Below are 20994 nucleotides of genomic sequence, written 5' to 3'. Positions count from 1 at the left end.
ATCTACTAAAATGTATTTAGAGTTATATTCTTTAGCTTTGAAGAACTCTAGAGAGAAACTCCAAATAGATACTAAAATATAGGCACTAAAATGTACTTTGTGTAAAGTGTTTTCTATAGTTCACAAGTTCTGAATTCACTGTAATCCTCTAGTTTCGGTGTTAAATGGATTTATAAAAAGCTTTTGGAAATTAGCAAAAATGGGTGGGTGTTGCCCACTGTGAAATCTGATTTTGGTAGGTTTTCTATAAGAAGTGTTTTGTAAAATCTGAGGGTTTTTTCCCTAGACATTATTTTCAGTTATTTTTGAAGTATCTAAACCAAAGTAGTACTAGAATAAAACTATTTTTTAAAGTGTAATTTCTTATCATAATCTTTTAAAAGGGAGTAACTAGTGAATTGTTTTATTTGTATATAGAATTATATCAGCTATAGAGTATTTTGCATAATGGTAATGTCCGTAACTGTTAACACTTGTATAATACCTGTAATATATGGCTCTCCTGCAAAAAACTGCATCATTCCTTCTTTCTCATTTTGCATCTGAAGCATTTGTTTTCTTCAACCATATGAATTTTTGACATCTGAATTGGGTGTGGTGTATGCGTGCGCCCATGTGTATATATATGCTTATGTGTATATTGAGTGTTGAGGAAGATTATTTGTAGTGATGATACAGTTTGCTACCTCTTCATGAACTTTAATTTATTCTCCTTTGACTTGTTTCAATGAAGCATTTCAGAATTTGATCCTCACCAGTCTTTGGGTATTCTCCCATTTGCCCAGTTTGGCCAAGAAAGCTGGTTTTTCACAGAACCTAGAAAGAAAATGAAAATTGGTATTTGATTGGGTAGGGGAAAATTTATGTATTAGGTTGATTAATCAAACTATTTGCTTCTTCACACATTAAACTCTTTTCATTAAATAACGTTTCAAAGCCATTTGACTTCCTTCTTTTAATAGGGGTACTGAAGACCTCCTAGTGCAGATGGGGCTAATTTTTAAAGTTTTAAATTCAGTTATCGTATTTTTCTGTTTTGATGCCAGAATTTTGATGTATGCTAATAATAATCTCATTAATGTACATTTTCCAGCAGACACTAAGTTGCCCACATTTACACTGCTACTAAATGTGAACAAAGAGCAAGATTTGAATCTAGGTCTCTTTGCCATCAAAGTTGTGCTCTTTCTAGTATAATTTGCCACCTCCTAACGTAAGTAATTTTAACTGAAATGTTTTTGAAAGAATAAATGAAATTGAATACAAAGTTTTATTGTCAATCATTTATGTCAGGATTACTTCAGTGTACGTAATGCTATATGCTAGCACAAAACTCAAGAAATTGGCCCAGTCATCTTCAGTTAAAGACTGTTAAAATGGGCTTACTTTTCTGCTCAGTGATTCTCTCTCTGCATTCAGGTTCAGCAAACATCTTTGGGGGCTTGCTTTATGTCACACCCTGAACTGGGTGTTTCCAATCCACAGCCCTGTGAAGTAGGTATTGTTATTATGATTTGATAGATGAAACATGGATGCTCAGAGAGGATAAGTCAAAAGCTAAAGACTTTTCTCTAGAACCAGTTCCATGTAAGCATAATAACATAGCAATCATTTAAAAACATATTTGAACTTAGAATACAGTCTGGCATGAATATCTACAATTGGGCTGCAATCCTATGTAGTGTCACTATCCCACTTCTGTTGGAAGGCAGTTTAGCAGTAAAATAAACAATGATTGAGGTCTAACTTCTAAATTTTAACAGCTTTATTGAGATATAATTCATATACCATACAATTCACCCATTTAAAGTATGCAATTCAGTGTGTTTTAGTCTATTCCCAGGGTTGTTCAGCTATGATAGCTTTTAATTTTTGAACCTGTTGGATATTGATTTATTCCTTTATTATTGGCCATATTTTAGGATAAGAAAACAGAATCGTATATTATAAAAGAATTTAGATTCAATTTGTTATTTTCTGATTCATCTTTGTCCAACTGAAGTCCCCATTTCAGTTCTAGTACAAAAGTCTGCCTTGACTTCCATGAGAAACGTTTACTTACAGGAATGTTAAGCTGATTTTCATTACGTGCTGTAGACAAAGAAGCCTTGGAATGTGAAATCCACTTCCTCGTACTGTCATGCTTTAAGTCTTTTGCAACAGACGTTATAGAGGAGAGCCGAAAGAATGTATGCAATTAATACTTACTAAATGTGCCTTCCTCGGGTTAAAGAAAAAAATCTCCCGATAACTGTTTATATCCATTCTGAGTCCCGATTCAATGAGGAGATCAAACCTCAAGATATGGGATTCAGAAAGCTAGGTACTGATCTCTCTCATGGACTTGACTTTCACATTAGAAAGTTACTGGCGAGTCATAATGTACTTAATATACTATATTATGTGACTATATGTTTAATATACTTTGTATGCACACACAATAGCACACTTATTGCTTGTCACTTCCCATTAGACTGGGAGCTCCTTGAGGACAAGGAATAGGTTACATCATTTCTGTATTCACCTCCATGGTGCCTGGCTCATAGTTTCCTTGAATTCTGAGGGAAAGTCATGAAAGGTTGCCTTAGGGAAGGTGATAATTACATAATTTCATTCCTCTGTCTCCTCAAAGCCAAGGACAACAGTGAGAAGGTCCTTCCTTCAACAGTCAACCCTTAGATAACAGCGCAGCCATTGAATGACTGCGTGATAGAGAAGGAGATGTGGAGATGAAAGATTCTGTTAGCTGTCTCAATTAGCTCAGGGAGGCCATTTAAGCTTTTTGTGCCTCAGGTTTCCTCATACTGTTGTATGAGGGCAAGAGTAATGCCTAATTCACTGGGTTATTGTGAGAATCAGTTGAGATATTTTATAGAAAAGTAGTTTGCAAACTGTAAAGCACTGCGAATTGAGAAGTAGAGAAGAGTGGCAATGTAACCTGGGAGAAAGAACATGTGGTTTGGCCTTAGATGAGATTTTAAATCCAGACGCCACCACTAATTATTTGACTTCCACAACATAACTCCTGTGAGCCTATTTCTTTATTTGTCAAGGGAAAATAATAACACTTTGGCAGCTTAGAGTAATGTTGTGAAGGTTAGATGGAATTCAGGCAATGTTCCACTTGGGTTCCATCTGTGTCTGTTCAACTGTTCCAGCCAGAGCTTCTGCACAGTCTGTATTCGTACCTCTTTTCTGCACCCTCTTTTCTGTGGCAGTTTTGGTCCCTTGTACTCCAGCAGGCCCCTTCTCTCGGGCCAGGGAGATAGACAGCAAGGGGAGGCTGCCAGAGGAAGGCTATGGGCTTCCTTGACCTGTGACCCTAGCCAGCCTGGGTGTACCTTGGGACGGGGCTGAGGCAAAGCCTGTCTTCTGCCACAGTCTGGTGTCACAGCACGTTCCTAGGGCAGCTGTTTCTGCTGCAGCTTCTCTTGCCATTTCTTTTTGAAACTTTTTATTGAAGTTAAAGCATACATACTAAAAAAGACATATAGCCTAAGTGTACAGATCACATTCTACAAACTGAACACACCCATGTAATCAGATCATTCATTCTCATTGCTGCCTGATATTCCACTGTGTGAAGATACCACATTTCATTTTTCCATTCTACTGTTGACAGGCACTTGGGTAGCTTCCAGTTTACAGCTATTCCAAAGAGTGCTGCTGTGAATGTTTTTGTACATGTCTTTTGATGAGTATATGTGTTTTTCATGAGTGTATACTTAACAGTGGAATTGCTGGATCATAGAGTATGCATATGTCCGGTTTTAGTAGACACTAATCCAAAGTTTCCCAGTACGGTTATATCGGTTCACACTCCCACCAGCAGTGCTTAAGAGTTCCAATTGCTCTACATCCTCACCAGCTCTCAGTATTATCTGTCTTTTTAATTTTAGGAATTCTGGTCAATTTTACAATATTGTGCAGGATTTTGGAAATGGAACTATTCCCTCAGTCCCCAAAACCTGAAACTCTGAGCTTTCATGCATTCATTTTCAGGAATGCACTCTGTACAAAAGCAGAGAATTGTATCAGGTGTGAAGCTCCTAGCAGAGTGCTTGGTATATGGAAGGAAGATGACAAATGATAATCATCATCATCATCATCACTAAATGCCTTCTGTGTTCCCAGGGGTGAGAGTAGGACATGGTAGATACAAAGGTGAGTAAGACATAGTCTCTGCTCCCCAGGAGCTCAAGATCTAGTTGAAGAGACCAACACTGGAAACAGATTATTATTAAATAGTGTGATAGGAGTTGGGGAAAGAGGTGCCCGAGCTGGGACCTGAAGAGTAAGTAAGAGTTCCACAGCAAGAAAAAAGGGAATGGGCTAGAGGAAATGGCAGAGACGTAGACCCTTGGTGGCAAGAGGCAGAGCAGACAGCCTGCTGGAGAAGAGCCCATCTGAGGCTGGAGTGTCCCAGGCTGGTCTCAGTTGTTCCGTGTTCGGGTGTTGTTGCCAGTGCAGAGACCAGAGGGGGTCAGTGTCAAGTTACAGTCCTCTAACACTATGCTCTCTGGCCCCACCTTTTAATTCTTTCTTCTTCCTCTGGGGAAGTAATCAGCCTCCTCTTCTCTCTCCTGGAATCAAAGCCTGTCCCGAGTACAAGGTGCTTGAAAACCACCATTGAAGCTTTCACAGCTGCAAAATACTACTGGTTACAAGGATCCCACAACTTCTCTGCTGTGTGGTCCTTTGGTTATTTATTTTTATGCTGAGGCTTGGCTTAGAGTTTTTATTCTTGTGTGGGCCCAGGTTGCTTTGTGGTGACAATTAAGTTTAATAAAATGCTCTTCTGCCCAACACCGTATATAGACAGCTAATAAGTGTTCTCAGAAATCTTGGTGATGATGATGATACTGCTGAAGAGGATGATCAAGAGCCCATACAGTCTTTCACCATTTGGGCACCTACTTTGTGTCAGGGACTGGCTATATGGCAATAAGGAAGACGGACATGGTCCCTGTCCTCGCTGAGTTTACAGTCTAATAGGGAATCACACACTAAACAATTGGTTCTACTACGGTGTGATAAAGGCTGTGATGGGTGGAGGTAGAGAGTCCTATGGGAGCGTATCACCCAGACTTCCTGGAAAAGGTGACAGAAACCTGATAGCCTACTGAAGGGGAGTGAGGAGGAAGTATTCCAGGTAAAGGAAACAATGTAGGAGGAGCTGAACACAAGAGAGAATGGGTGGTTGGAGAAGCTGGAAGAAGTTATCAACCCAGAGCATAGAGAGTGTGAGGAAGAGAAGAATTTAACCAAAGGGGCAGCGGCAGGGTCGAAGATGGATTGAAGGAGCTCAAGACTAGAGGCTGAGAAACCAGTGTCATAATCAAGGCTTAAAAGACAAGTAACCAACATGCCCAGTACAGGAGCTTTCAAAATTCTCTTCTCCCTCGGTCCTCCCAGCCCAAACATCCTGGTGTCTCTAGAGCCCAGTGCAGCTATTTGAAGAGTAAAGAAAAGTCCTATTTGAAAGAATTGTTATGTGCAAAAAAATTTAGCTTTCCTGTCATCCATATGAACGGCTCTTTAAAACTGCGACCCCTGGGTGTGACCATACAAAGTTCTTCGCCAAATGAACCTGTTCGAGGTGCTTTCTCCGGTCTCTGTACGTGAAGCAAGAGTCACTCTATAACCTCTGGCTCGGAGCTGGGTTTTGTGCATTCCAGTAGCCTTGCTTCCTGCTTAAATTCCCAAGCGACTCACAGAAGGAAAACACACACACGAGACAGGAGCTCAGAATAAAGGGGTTCCCCTGTGCTTATCTCCCCCTTTCCCTCCTGAGGTACAAATATTTCTGTGTCTTTTCCCCCACTTCCTTGGTAACTTTGTACAAAGACTGGGCCCCAGGCATTTCATACTTAAGCCCTGAAGTCTGGAAATGTGAGTTCTAGCAATTTTCACAAAATATAAGTACAACTTAGTAGTTTAGGTGCGTTTGGACTTCTTGGCCTCGTGTTTACCTGATTACATAAAAGATATTTCACTTAAAAAAAATGATATGAGAATTGCCAGTACAACTGAATAGATCCTCATTGTATTTTGTTAAAAAATACTATGCACCTGCTCTGTACGGTACTAGGTGGGTGGGAGAGTTTCAGAAAAAATAGGACATGGCCCCTGCTTTCAGAGACTTATCTACAGCAGAGAATGAGCAGAATCAAAGTCCTAAGGCCACCACTCTCCATTTTGTCATTCCAGAAGAGACTCTAGTAATCAGTCATAACACTATTTCCTAGTGAAGCCAGAGTCAGCCTCAGAATCCTTTTCAACACAGCACTCCAGGCAACTTTTGCAATAGATAGGTAAAAATCTTCCATCTTTTATTTAAAAAATAAATGCATTCCCAGAACCTTGGGTACTTGCCTGGCCTTTTATCTTTTTGCTTTTTACTAATTTTTTAAAGAAGTAAATCATTTTACACATGAATATTGGAACCCAAGAACCTCCTGAGAAAGCACAATGTGGTCATGTTGCTTTTCAAGAAGTTGAAACTTCCAAGTCCAAGAATATGAACATTTGTTTCCCATACCTGATTAACGAAGCCGGTTGCCATTACTTCCCACTATAAGCATCGTGTTTTTCTTGGTTACTTCCAGAATGATTGTCCTTGTACTTTATTATTTGTATAATTAGTTTCAGGACTGTAAAGCAGCCAGCTGTTAGTGAATGGTGACCACATTTTTGAGTGTTCTGGCACCAGGATTCTCTTTGTTACTGCTGGGGTCACCAGCTTTGGTAGAGATCAAAGGTCTTAGTGGTCCTGACTTGGTGTCATCATCACCGATCATTCCATGCCCGCCTGTGTCTTTGGCCCTTTCTCATTCCACATGCTTTCCATAGGTGCTGCATCAAAGGCCAGAGTTTCAGCTACATATATTGATAAATTCCAAGTATGTATACTAGGACTCCTCTTACACTCTAGACCTTAATTTCAACTGTCCATGGGACATTTCCACCAGGGTGATAAGAGGTAATATAAAGAGCTAACAAATACTTGTGGCCAGAGGATGTACAAAGAGCTTTACATCGTTACTTGATTTAAGCTTTCCAACAACCTTTAGAAGTTATCATCCCCATTATACGGGTGAGAAATACAAGCCTGGGAGAATCACACCATTAGTAAGTGGTAGGTATGAGGCTGGTACACAGGCTAGCCAGAGTTGATACACAGACCCTTCAATTTTGGCTTGTACAAAATAGAATTCATCCTACCCCTCTACCTCAACACTTTAGTCCACACCAAATACCATCCTGTTCTCATATCCTTCTTCAAGGTCCAGTAAATTACACATCTTTCAACTTTGTTTGCGAAATGGCATTCAGATCCCCTCTCCTCTTTCTACTCTAACTGCTGTGGACCTTGTGCAGACTGTCATTATTTCTTACCTAGAAGGCAATTTTTATTCCCCAACCATTTTTTTTCTCTTCTCTCAGGCTAGAAGAGAAAAATCTATTACAACAAATCACTGTTTTTCTCATATAAGTTCCTTTCAGTTTATTTTCTACTGCACCTATCCTCGATAAAAAGACAGCACCTGGATGAGAAAACTTTAGTTTGGACCAAGTAAAGGGTTTTTCTCATTTAATGTTTTTCCCTTGCATCTCTGTAATAATGTCTTTTGTTTGCTTGTTTTCTAGGAATGTTTACCCTTGCCGAAGTTGCTTCACTTAATGACATTCAGCCGACTTACCGAATCCTGAAACCATGGTGGGACGTGTTTATGGATTACCTGGCTGTCGTTATGTTGATGGTAGCCATCTTTGCAGGAACCATGCAGCTTACCAAAGATCAGGTGGTCTGCTTGCCAGTATTGCCATCCCCTGTAAATTCAAAGGCACACACCCCCCCAGGAAATGCCGACGTTACCACCAACATCCCGAAGATGGAAGCAGCCGCCGACCAAGACCAGGATGGGGGGACGACAAATGACGTTTCCTTTGGCACATCTGCTGTGACACCTGACATACCTCTCAGAGCCACATATCCTCACATAGATTCCACAGTTCCAAATCAGGAGGCAAAGAAAGAGAAGAAAGATCCAATAGGTCGACAAACAAACTTGGATTTCCAGCAATATGTATTTATTAATCAGATGTGTTACCACCTGGCCCTTCCATGGTATTCTAAGTACTTTCCATACCTTGCCCTTATACATACTATTATTCTCATGGTCAGTAGCAACTTTTGGTTCAAATATCCCAAAACATGCTCCAAAGTAGAACATTTTGTTTCAATATTAGGAAAGTGCTTTGAATCTCCTTGGACTACTAAGGCGTTGTCTGAGACAGCGTGTGAAGACTCGGAGGAAAACAAGCAGAGAATAACAGGTGCCCAGACTCTACCGAAGCACGTGTCTACCAGCAGTGATGAAGGGAGCCCCAGTGCCAGCACCCCAATGATCAACAAAACTGGCTTCAAGTTTTCAGCTGAGAAGCCCGTGATCGAAGTCCCCAGCATGACCATCCTGGATAAAAAAGACGGGGAACAGGCCAAGGCCCTGTTTGAGAAGGTGAGGAAGTTCCGTGCTCACGTGGAAGACAGTGACTTGATCTATAAACTCTACGTGGTCCAAACAGTTATCAAAACAGCCAAGTTCATTTTTATTCTCTGCTATACTGCAAACTTTGTTAACGCAATCAGCTTTGAGCATGTCTGCAAGCCAAAAGTTGAGCACCTGACCGGTTATGAGGTCTTTGAGTGTACTCACAATATGGCTTATATGCTGAAAAAGCTTCTCATCAGTTACATCTCCATTATTTGTGTTTATGGTTTTATCTGCCTCTACACTCTCTTCTGGTTATTCAGGATACCTTTGAAGGAATATTCTTTTGAAAAAGTCAGAGAAGAGAGCAGTTTCAGTGACATTCCAGATGTCAAAAACGATTTTGCGTTCCTCCTTCATATGGTAGACCAATATGACCAGCTCTACTCCAAGCGTTTTGGTGTGTTCTTGTCGGAAGTCAGTGAAAATAAACTTAGGGAAATTAGTTTGAACCACGAGTGGACATTTGAAAAACTTAGGCAGCACGTGTCACGCAATGCCCAGGACAAGCAGGAGCTCCATCTGTTTATGCTGTCAGGTGTGCCCGATGCTGTTTTTGACCTCACAGACCTGGATGTGCTAAAACTTGAACTGATTCCAGAAGCGAAAATTCCTGCTAAGATTTCTCAAATGACTAATCTCCAAGAGCTTCACCTCTGCCACTGCCCCGCAAAAGTCGAACAGACTGCTTTTAGCTTTCTCCGCGATCACTTGAGATGCCTTCACGTGAAGTTCACTGATGTGGCTGAAATTCCTGCCTGGGTGTATTTGCTCAAAAACCTTCGAGAGTTGTACTTGATAGGTAATTTGAACTCTGAAAATAATAAGATGATAGGACTTGAATCTCTCCGAGAGTTGCGGCACCTTAAGATCCTCCACGTGAAGAGCAATTTAACCAAAGTTCCCTCCAACATTACAGATGTGGCTCCACATCTTACAAAGCTAGTCATTCACAATGACGGCACTAAACTCTTGGTACTGAACAGCCTTAAGAAAATGATGAATGTCGCCGAGCTCGAACTCCAGAACTGTGAGCTAGAGAGAATTCCACATGCTATTTTCAGCCTCTCTAATTTACAGGAACTGGATTTAAAATCAAATAACATACGCACAATTGAAGAAATCATCAGTTTCCAGCATTTAAAACGCCTGACTTGTTTAAAATTATGGCATAATAAAATTGTTACCATTCCTCCCTCCATCACCCATGTCAAAAACTTGGAGTCGCTTTATTTCTCTAATAACAAGCTCGAATCCTTACCAGTGGCAGTGTTTAGTTTACAGAAACTCAGATGCTTAGATGTAAGCTACAACAACATTTCAATGATTCCAGTAGAAATAGGATTGCTTCAGAACCTGCAGCATTTGCATATCACTGGGAACAAAGTGGACACTCTGCCAAAACAATTGTTTAAATGCGTTAAGTTGAGGACTTTGAATCTGGGGCAAAACTGTATCACCTCCCTCCCAGAGAAAATTGGTCAGCTCTCCCAGCTCACTCAGCTGGAGCTGAAGGGGAACTGCTTGGACCGCCTGCCAGCCCAGCTGGGCCAGTGTCGCCTGCTCAAGAAAAGCGGGCTTGTTGTGGAAGATCACCTTTTTGACACTCTGCCACTCGAAGTCAAAGAAGCATTGAATCAAGACATAAATGTTCCCTTTGCAAATGGGATTTAAACTGAGCTAATACGTGCACATGCGTGTGCAGGAACAACTTCCTAGATTGCAAATGCTCACGTACAAGTTATTGCAAGATAATGCATTTTAGGAGTAGATACATCTTTAAAAATAAAACAGAGAGGATGCATAGAAGGCTGATAGAAGACATGACTGAATGTTCAATGTTTGTAGTGTTTTAAGTCATTAATTTCCAAATCTTTTCTCTTTTTTTCTTTTGGGGAAAGGGAAGGAAAGAATTATAATCACTAATCCTGGTTTCTTTTTAAATTGTTTGTAACTTGGATGCTGCCGCTACTGAATGTTTACAAATTGCTTGCCTGCTAAAGTAAATGATTAAATTGACATTTTCTTTCTATACCACCTTTTCTGAGGTGTCTTGATTTACTTCGCTTGATTGGTGCAATATTGCTCTAACCCAGACCGCTTACAGACACGTCAGGTCCAAACTTGTAACTTTGGATTTACGGAAATGTTGATTTATTTCCTATTTTAATTTAAAGCGCCTCAAATAAGCACTTCTTATAATATTTGACTGGTGCTACTGCGTCTGAGAATCCCATTTTATAGATTTTACACTCTTAAAGGCCTGGAATGCAGTAAAGGTTGTAGATTGTTTCAGGGGCGGCGGGGGGTGGGGGGGGGTGGGGTTTGTTTGTTTTTAAAGAATGCTTGACAAGCAAAAAGTAAAATAACATTCTCCTTACTAATAGCTGTTTTTCCATGGTCTGGAATTCTGACTATATGATACATTTTTCTGTCAATACTGTAGGGTTGCCAATAAGTAAAATGTGTTTTCTAAAAATAAATTAATTACAACCAAAGGAAAATTTTTAATGGCTTAATGATTAACAGCCTTCTAATATATCACAGTTTGGGAGCTAATACAAAACCAAAGCAAGTATCATTTAATTTCTTTCCCTTTTCACTGTTGTGAGGAAAAAATAGGACTCGTAGTTCATTGAGTTGGACAAGTGACTTTTCTCTATTCATTTTAGTGACAGGCTGTATTTCCTGTGTTTGTCTGCAGCTGGGAGGGCCCGTTTCCAGGGAAATGCTAGCAGAATGTACTTTTTAGATGATAGTTTTCTTTCTTTATCTAACTTACAAAGTATCTAAATCCATCTCAGAAAATCAGAAACTTCCCTGCCCCCTGCTTAGGCATTGGTTGGCAGGTATTTCACAGATCTTTCTACAGGAGTGCTTTTTCAAGAGAAGAGAACTGTTTGGCACTGTGGATGACAAAGTCGTGTCCTCTCCGTAGAAGAGTGGACTCAATTAATGAAACACTGGACATTCTCTTGTCACACCTCAGTATGGCTTGAAGAATTTCACAGACAATGTGAAAAGATGGACCCACATCCTTGCTTTTCCTTCCCAAAACTGATCTCTGAGAGTACTGGCCTGTTGTGAGTGGTGGTGAATCTTTGCCTGCTGTGGAGCTTATAAATACCCTGAGAAGTGTTATCACTGCTAGAAAAGTCTTCGGCCACTGGGGCTGAATCAGGAACTGACCCCAGCTCTAGCATCCCGGCCACCCCCTCTCCTCCTAAAAGACTTGAGGTAGAAGACTAGCTTATGAAAGCCCAAGTTTAGAAAATCAGAGGACAGCGGTGAATTGTTGATATAGGCAAGTTCTCTCCCACGTACACATCTTCCATTTCTGTCAGCATTCATTGATATATTCACAAGTATTGATTATGCACCTACTGTGTGCCTGGCCAGTTCAAGGAACTGGGGATTCACTTGGAATAAGTCACAGCCCCTGGCTACATTGAGCTTTATTGCAAAGTGAGGGAGATAATATTAAGGATGCAAATAATACAGATGATTAATTACAATTGTCGTATAGAAGGTTTGTAGAATCTATGTGAATGAACCATGCGTGGAAGTGGACGCGTAGTTAAAGAGAAGCTTCAGGGAAGTTTTGCACTTACAAACTCTGGCTGTAAACACTGCTGGACATTTCCCTCCACCCGCCACAAAGGGCACTGTTCTTCCCGCTTAGTAATGCCCCCACCAGAAATTGGTGCAGCATTTTTAGAAGGATGCCACACTGTCTTGCTTGTGAGATAAACAGGCCAGATCTTATGATCCTTGCTTTACAAACTAGGGAACTCGTCTTTCATTCTTAAAACAAATGTGTGTCATTTTTGAAGGGCAGAAGTAGTAGGACGCCCACCGCTTACCTTGCTTTTCAGAGGAGAAACCTCTGTGGGGGTCTGTGACACTCCCAAAGCTTGACCACTGGCACCTGTTTCCTAATGGACACTTGGCCTCAGTCACTTAGAACTGATTGGTGTTACACGCCTTCAGACAGTATCAAGGGGTATCTTTTCTCTTACCCAAACTCCTATTGACTTTACCAGCCCTTAATGATTTCCTGGAACTCTGAAGAGTTCAGGGTCGATTGATTTAAATGCCGAGTTCCTTGCCACTGCTCGCAAATAGAAATATTTTACAAGAGGTTTCCTAAGAAATGCTGATTCATTGAACAGACTTTAAATATAGTGAGTCTCGGAGTCTCAGCAAAACAGCAGATGAGAGAGTTATGCGCCCAAATATACCGTCAACCCACGTGTCTTCACAAATTTGTGTCGGCACCACATGCAAAGACATGGCGGGGGAAACAAGAATGTAGAATGTTAATTTTGGCTGACTAGTATTTTCGTATCTTTCTCCAAAGTCCCTTGAGCACCCATCTGAAGAAAATTATTTTAAAGTGTCTTTAAATGACTATTATGAATGATCATTTAAACCAGTACGTCTGGAGCATTTGACATTTTTCATATATGAAGGAAAAAGTCTTATATTTCATTAATATTCTTGCTAGTACTTTCTCTGATGGCCTCCCCTGGACTCTACTTGAATCAGCAACTAAACTCTAAGTTGCTGATGGCAGCCACTCAGAGTGCCCTTGAGACCCACGCCCCGTAGTTGTTTCCATTCACCTTGCTGAATGGAAGCCAGGGTGCTGTCCTCTCACTAAGATTTCTGGCAGCACTTGCGTCAGTAATTCATTCCAATAAAATGGTCCCTTTATAAACTGAATCCCTAAACAAAGGCTGTGCTAACAAAAAGCCCCTTTCATGAGAAGAAGAAGAGAAGGGGGGTGGGGACCCTGGAAAACAGTTTGGAAAGATTCTCTGACTTGTGACTGCGACACAAAGAAGTGGCTCCATCTGGTCCTAGCCAGCTGTGGCTCTCCTAGGACAAGTGCACCAGGTATTCAGAGTGGGGTCTGCTGCAGGGCAATGGGGAGAAGAGAGGGCAGAAGAGCAGCAGGCCACAAACTGTTGCCTCTCAAGTCTGGCCTCAGCTAGGGTGACAATCATGCTGCCAACATCAGGCGAATAAGCCGCTTAGCTCCCAAATCTTAAAATTCCCAAGAAGAACACTTGTCCTGCCTTCATCCTTCTTCCTCTGGAAATACAATGTATCAATTGTCCCAGGTAAGCATCATCTTTCTCGTGGAAATGCACAAGATTTTTCGCTTAGTCTGCAGGATTTCATCTCACAGACCCATGATCCACCACCCTCCCACTGCTGTGGGACTCCTGATGGTAGAAACCGCCCCAGTCCTGCCTGCTGGACTGCCTGGCTGGAGTGAATGCTGTGAATCCTATGCATCCTGTCTCAACCTCAGCTGTACGACCACAGCAAGCTACTTAACCTCTCTAAGCCTCCATTTCTTTATCTGTAAATGAGAATAATAATAATGCCTACCAATGCCGTTCTTTGTGAAGACGGAATGAGGTGATTCATTTAAGGTGCTGTGCCTGGCAGATAGTACTTCATAACATTCTGCTGTTATTATTTTTATCCCCAACTGTGACAGAGTCTGTTAGCCTCCGCTAATATGCATTCTGTCCTTCTTTGGTCATGGAATTTTCAGGGGACACCTGGGAACACAGAATAAAATGTGTATAAAACATTTCCCAACTTTACTTGGGGCTAAATGTGGCCATGTGACTAAATTCTAGCCCAAAGAGTGGAATGTGCAGTTTCTGGATGGGACCCTTAAAGGGAAGGGCACGCCAACCCCTTCCCTGTGCCTGCTGGTGAAACTGCCGGTATAGAAGCGAGTCCAGTGTAGACTGTGCAGACCAGGGCAACAAACCAGGCATGGCCTACCAACAGGATTAGAAGAAGCCTGGACCCCTGACAGCTTCAAGGAGCAGGGTTGCACAAAGGAGGAATAAACTCTGTTTTGTTTAAGTGTGTCTTGATTAGGGGGCTCTGATACATGAAGCAAGTTCTAAAGAACTTGCCACTCACACTGCCATGCAGTATTTGGACATGTATTTGGGAGCTTCTTAGAAGTGCAGAATCTCAGATGCCTCCCCAGACCTATCAATCAAAATATATTTTAACAAGATGATCTCCAGTTGATTTACAGGCATATTAAAGTTTGAGAATCATTGTCCTCAATTACATCCCTATCAAGAACAAGCCAGCTCGTCATCATCAGGAGATGGGAAGAGGATGGTGTGTTGGTGACCAACAATTCTACCACCATTGGGTTCTGGCTCTCCCTTCAGCCTGCTGGGAGCTAGTTGGAGGGGAATTGGGGTTTTGCTGGTGCTTGTGGTTTATATCAACTTCCATGCCCTTTATTTGTTCCTGTTGGCAGCCATACCATTCATATCACCATAGCAACCACAGGAAGGAGGGGTGATAGATTGCCATTGTCAACTGCTTGAAGAAGTACTGGTAAAATATATCATCCTCCTGGGAGTATGAGGTTTTGAAGGTCCTGTGACTGCTTTGATGACATATATACTCGTGCTCAGCCCAGGGATACCCTTCACAAGCCGGGGTAGCTAACCAACCCCATTCCATTGTTGAACCTTCAGGCTGGTTCTGTGTTAGCTGCTTAAAGCTCACTCAACCGTGGGATAACCTGCCCATTTTAAGCCTTTTCAGAATGTCCTTGGGAAACTGCCAAATAGCCCGGCAGGAAAATTGGCTGGGGTAGGTTCACCAACTGAGCAAGACGCGCCCAAAAGAATCACCCAGGTGTTAAGCCAACCTGCATAGATACTGTAAAGAAATATATTTTTTCAATTTGCCACTGGAAAGCTATAAATAACAGCCACATAATTCAGTACTTTAAAATGAAGTGCTGCCTGGATAGAAACCTCTTCAAGATGTGTCTTCAAGGATTTAACCCAAATCTTTCCTGCAACTTAGGCCTACTGGCTCTTTATCTGGCTTTGGTTGCAGTGGAAACAGCTGGTCACCATCCAGATGATAACCTTTCATCTTCTTGAAGATGGTGATTAAATCACTCATCATCTCTTCTTCCCCAGGATGTTGTGAAGATTATGTCAGCACGGTGCCTAGAGCTCCCTGGAGATAAACTGTGCATAAATACAGTTTGCTATTAATTTATCATCACGGTAGGCAGGAAATTCAGTTGAAGACAGTATTTTCATCTCTGCCTGAGAAGTAGCTGACGCATATTCAAGCCTACACCTTCCACTTTATCAATTCTAAGTAACTGCTATTCTTTAGGGGATTATGTGTTGCAGGTCTCCATTTCTGAAGGTGGAAGAAGACATCAGGAAGTGGACTGGACAATATGAGTAGCAATAATAATAGCTTGGACTATGCTACATGGGTACTTGACCTACTCTGATCCACTTGTCACAGCAGACCTGGGAGGTGTGGATTATCCCCATTTTACAGATGAAGACACAGGTTGGGCAATCTGCCCAAGGTCACCTAACCAGCAAGAGACGGGTATTGCTAAATTAGACAACGTGCTTATTTTATCTCACTTACTCCTCACAAGACCACTAAGAGAAAGGCTTGATCCCCATTTAAGAGATGGACAAACACACTGAGAAGCTAACCTGTCTCTAGTTCCACATTGTAAGCAGACTGAGACTAGGCTGAGTCTCAGGCGTGCCTACAACCAGAGCTGTGCTCTTCCACCAAGCTACAGGGCAGATGTCTGGTGCTCTGTCAGCAGTTCAAAAAGATATTTTGCAATCTGTGTTGACATCCGGTTATGTAAATCTGCCCCAAGCTAGGATTTTCCTTCATTCTTTAGGATTAGAGAGAAGTTTTTGATGTGTCTCAGCATCTGTCCTTAGCGTTACTACTTGTTTGCTCCATTAGGCTGTCTGATGGTCATGAAAGGGCAGTCCACCCAGGGCAATGTAATTATTTTCCCTCGCTAAATGTTTGAGGCATGACCATCTTTACTCATGGTCGTTTACGCAGAAATGAGAAAGCTCTGTCTCAGCTATTTGATGCAGCGTAAATGTGGTGGACAGTGACATTCAACAGGTCCAGAAAGGTGGGTGCAGGAAAACCCTGTAACATTTGCTGGGCCCTCAGGCAGCTGTGGCTTTTCTTTCCACCGTGGCATTTCAGACACAGATTCTCAAGCTGTTACCAACCCAGGCGGCACCCGGCGCCTACATCGTCCTGACCTTTATTTTTACTGGATCTATTTCTTCTTCTTCTGACAGTCACTGTACCCCACCATCTGGCCTAGGACAAGAATCAGGTATTTGTGGTCTGTGAGGACAAAGAACCTAGTTTTACATGGAAGAAACTGCTTAGCAGTGGAAAAAAAAATGAAGAAAGCTGAGGAAACTAACATTCCCAAGCCCTGCTGGTACATACGTATCCTACCCCCTCCAGATTTGCATTTCAAAGCCTCCCTGTGTTTTGATTTTTTTTTTTTTTTTTGGCTTTTCTTCTTGCCTTATCCATTGTAACTTGTCTTAATACCTTACCTCAGGTGAGCTCAGATTGGCAGAGTGAATTTTAACCAAAACATGAATTATCATTTGAAAAACATTGGTGTGTCTTTTATATCTATGACCCCTCATGAAAGTGAGTTGAGCTTTTACAAGATAACACAAGTCATATACAATCAGTATGAGCCAAAGAATCTTCTCATTCACCAGGACTAAAATTAGAGTCAGGAGTGACCACAAAAGTCTGCAGATGGAGCAATAAGAAGGAGTCCAGAGGAGGCCTGGAAAGAGGTAGGGATGTTTTAAAATATTATAAACAGTTATCCTATTGTTTACAGAATAAAATTAACCCAATGACACATTCTAAGTATGGCTTCAGCTCTTCCACCAGCCAGAGCTACAGACATTGTAAATAAGATGTGTGCTCAGCTGCAGTGGATCAGGACCTGTCGTAGTCGTTTGGGGGAAGATTACAAGAGGTAGTAATTTAACTCTACTCGTATGAAATTCTTAGTTGCTAAAGTTCTCCTAACTGTATGAAATTAAATTAATTTTCTTGGCCTCAGACTTCATTCCCTGTGTATAAACAGAGCATCCTGCCAACAGTTCAACCACCTGCTCTTTGTCACTGGAACTGAGAAGCTGCAGATTCTGGTGGCTAGGATTCAAGCTACTGGAACTGCCTCGTAGGTAAGTTACTTAACACGGGTGTGCTTTTGCATCCTTGTCTGTGATATGAGGTTAATGATAGTATTTCCTCATAGCAAAGTTGTGTGGATTAAATGAGTTAGCACATATGAAGCACTTAGGACCATGTCTGGCACATGTAGTGCTTTATTCGTTTTAGCGGTTTTCATTAATAATGTTTCTAAAATATTTGGGAGATGTGTCCATAAGCAAAAAATAAAATAAAGTAAATAAAAAATCTGGGAAATAAAGCTATTCAAATGTAATATTAAAGCTAAGGAAATGGACACTGCTCAAGAACTAATTGTGCCTCTCTCCTTTCAAAAGACATCAAAGACCAGTCATTGGTGACTTAATGTCTCGCAAGCAGCTTTTTATACCCTTATTAATTTGTTTATTTTGCTTAGCAAATCAAAGTAACCAGACTTTGTAGTATTAAGAACCCTCTTTGGTTGGTTATGAATGTTTCTAAGTAGTTCTCTAAACTTGGGTCGGACCCAATGACCCATCTGGCCAAAGGCCTGAAGACAGATTTCCGAAGAACAGCTGCAAGGAACTCTGTCTTGGGCTAATTTATTGGGTTGTCCATAAGGAATGTTGACTATTTTAGTTGTACAGAGAATAAGGAATTAGATGCTGGTATAGGGGAGAAAAAAATCCCTCTTTTCCCTCCACCAATCTTATGATCGTTGGCTGGGGCTCTGTAAATTAGACTGACAAAAGATGGATTCACAAGAGAAAAACAGAAGTTTGTTAATAAGTGCATTCTGCAAACACGTGAGCACACTCAGAGATGAGTAACTCAAAGGGGTGGTTAGAACTTGGGCTCACATAGCATTGTAACAAAAGAACAATAAATTTTTAGAGAAGTGACAGGACAAAGGAAAAGGACTTTGAGCTTCTGGAGGTGGAAAATTGTGGAAAGGCAAATATATGGGGAAATTAATGGTAGATAAGGGCTAGTTTTAGCAAAGTTTGTTTTGTGGATTCCTCTGAGTTGATCAAGGTCTAGAGGTGTTTCCGTGATTGACTTCTATCCTTCCTGGTAGAGAGGGGAGGGCAAAACCTTCACACATACATGGCCTGCTTTTAGGCAAAGGAGGAGTGGACAGAGAGCTTTTCTTGTATCTGTTTCTTCTCAATTGCCTGCAGCTCAAAATAATCCTTATGCCAAAGTGGCACATTTTGGGATGGCATATTTCTCCTCTTCTCTTCACTGGGCTGATCAGTATTTTCTAATTCTTTTTGGTTAACTTGCAACTTGTACTAAGACTGGTCATTGGGGCTGACAGACTTCAACCTTTTCTATTCTACTCAAAAACATGAGAAATCATGTCTATCATCACAAATAGTTGGTCATTGCTGCCTTTAAAGAATTCATTTCAAATATATATGTGTGTACCCTATTTTAAAAACATCTGATCCATAAAATTCCAAGTTTATAGAACAGATGACTAAGGGGATGATCATTTGCAAAACAAAAGGAATGTTTCCTTCTGTTCATCAGAGTTCATGGGGAACTCAGAGAAAAGTAGGTTATACACAATGTTTAGGATATGTATCTGTTGGTTACAGCAAAGTACACTTGTACTTTAGACAGAATGCTCTTCTAAAAAGTACTCTTTGTCCGGGCGTGCACTGAGCATCTTTGTCTATTTGTCTATACCTTTGCCAATCAAAGAAGGGAAAAAAAGTGAATAGAAATTTCACAAGATAACACAACTCTTACAACGTTTCCACTGCACTTTCAACTCTGCCAGTCCCAATCCACACTTAGATATAAACAAGATAAGATGTAAACGGTTATCTGAGAACCTGTGAGATCTCAACTTTACGTGAAGGTTCAGCTCAATTTATGACATTTTTGAAACTAGACATAGACCATGAGGTAAGCAGGGTTAAAATATGCAGACTTTTACTGCAGACGTTTTGTTATGTCAAAGATCAACCCTCCACTATACCCACTCTTTGTTTTAAAGATCCACTTTAGAATTCAACTGTAGCAACAAAGAAGGAGGATGAAAATGGGGAGAGTGGAGTGCAGAATAATTTCAGGGACACTGCTTAGTCAGTTCATTCATTTCTTCAACAAGTAATCTAACTCCTACCCCATGCAAGCTGGGCAATGTGCTAAATGCTGGGGTAAATCAGGTGTACTTGATTCCTATCAAGAAAGAATTCATTCCATGCTTTGTTTTCTGTTCTTGCCCCACCCCCTGCTCCTTGCCCCCATCTCTTGCACAGCACCATTCCACAGAGGTGCAATTATCAGTGGGAGAACAGTCAGAGAACACAAGTCCTTAAAGAATCCAAGGGGAGTGACAAGGTGAGACTTGCCCTCTAATCAGCGCCATCTCTCCCCCTACCCTTTTATTTCCTCCCTCCCTCTCTCCTCTTTTCTGTGTACCCACATGTTGGCATTAAAGGACACAGCTTGTACTTGTTTGCTTATTCTTATATAGTCTCCTAAGTATTCTGATGCCTTTTTTTCTGATTGCAAAAGTAACACGTGTTCATCGTTACATAAAAGTCAAATATTACAGAAATGCATGTCCTTTGAAAACATATCACTCCACCCCTCAAACTCCACACAGACTTTGCTTTTAACTTAGAATAAAAGGCAAAGTCTTTAAACGGCCTCATGATTTGTACACCCTTACCTCTCTGACCCCGTGTCCTCCACTTTGGCCCTCATCTGCTGGGCTCCAGCATCACAACATTCCAGCTTGCCTGCACTTCAGGGCCTTTGCATCAGCTGTTCCTTCTGCTGGAATACTCTCCTCCAGATATCTGCATGGCTTCTGTCTTAGTCTGCTCAGGCTGCCGTAACAAAATACCACACGCTGGGTGACTTAAACAACAGGAATTTATTTTCTCACAGCTCTGGAGGCTAGAAGTGCAAGATCAAGGTTCTAGCTGATTTGGTTTCTGGTGAGAACTCCTTCCTGGCTTGCAGACAGTCACCTTTTTGCTGTGTCCTCACATGGCCTTTCCTTCGTGTAACCTCCTGACTTCATTTAACCTCAGTTACTTCCTTAGGGGCCCCATCTTCAAATACGGCCACACTGGGAGTTATGGCTTCAGCTATGAATTTGGGGGGAACAAAAACATTCAGTCCATAACAGCTTTCTTCTATTCTTGTTTATATATTGCCTTCTTGGAGAGGCTTTCTCTGACCTCCTCTTAAAAACATGGATTTATTATTTCTCACAATTCTGTGGACCAGCTGGGTTCAGTGGGGTCAGCCATGAGCTGCAATCATCTAGCAGCTCAACTGGGACCAGAGGGTGTAGCCTGCCTCGCCGACATGGCTGGGGCTCATGCTGCTGTTGGCAGGGCCCCTCTCTTCATGGAGTATCTCA

General features: G+C 41.4%; 1 protein-coding gene and 1 long non-coding RNA gene across 20 annotated transcripts in view; one reads left to right on the top strand and one right to left on the bottom strand.

The window, feature by feature from the left end:
* Nucleotides 1–10589, top strand: part of LRRC8D (leucine rich repeat containing 8 VRAC subunit D) — a 109159-nt gene extending 98570 nt beyond the window's left edge. For 18 of the 19 annotated variants that reach the window (XM_070592459.1, XM_070592464.1, XM_070592458.1 and 15 more), the window contains one exon: nucleotides 7651–10589. In XM_070592459.1, coding sequence (XP_070448560.1) covers nucleotides 7653–10229 — 2577 coding nt within the window. In that variant the 5' untranslated portion in view covers nucleotides 7651–7652 and the 3' untranslated portion in view covers nucleotides 10230–10589. Of the gene's footprint in view, nucleotides 1–1093; nucleotides 1214–7650 lie in introns of those variants that run through there. The other variant, XM_008516083.2, reaches the window with a different exon arrangement.
* On the bottom strand, nucleotides 690–20427 carry LOC139079162 (uncharacterized). The gene is made up of 3 exons (XR_011532514.1): nucleotides 20293–20427; nucleotides 1387–1487; nucleotides 690–816 (listed from the first exon to the last, which is right to left on the bottom strand). It is a non-coding gene; the product is annotated as an uncharacterized lncRNA (long non-coding RNA).
* Nucleotides 20428–20994: the final 567 nt, after the last annotated feature.

Source organism: Equus przewalskii, chromosome 24 (genome assembly GCF_037783145.1).
Source record: "Equus przewalskii isolate Varuska chromosome 24, EquPr2, whole genome shotgun sequence".
In the NCBI taxonomy this organism is placed as follows: Eukaryota; Metazoa; Chordata; class Mammalia; order Perissodactyla; family Equidae; genus Equus; species Equus przewalskii.
The sequence above is the reverse complement of the archived record's forward strand: the minus strand, read 5'-3'. Positions and strand labels throughout refer to the sequence as shown.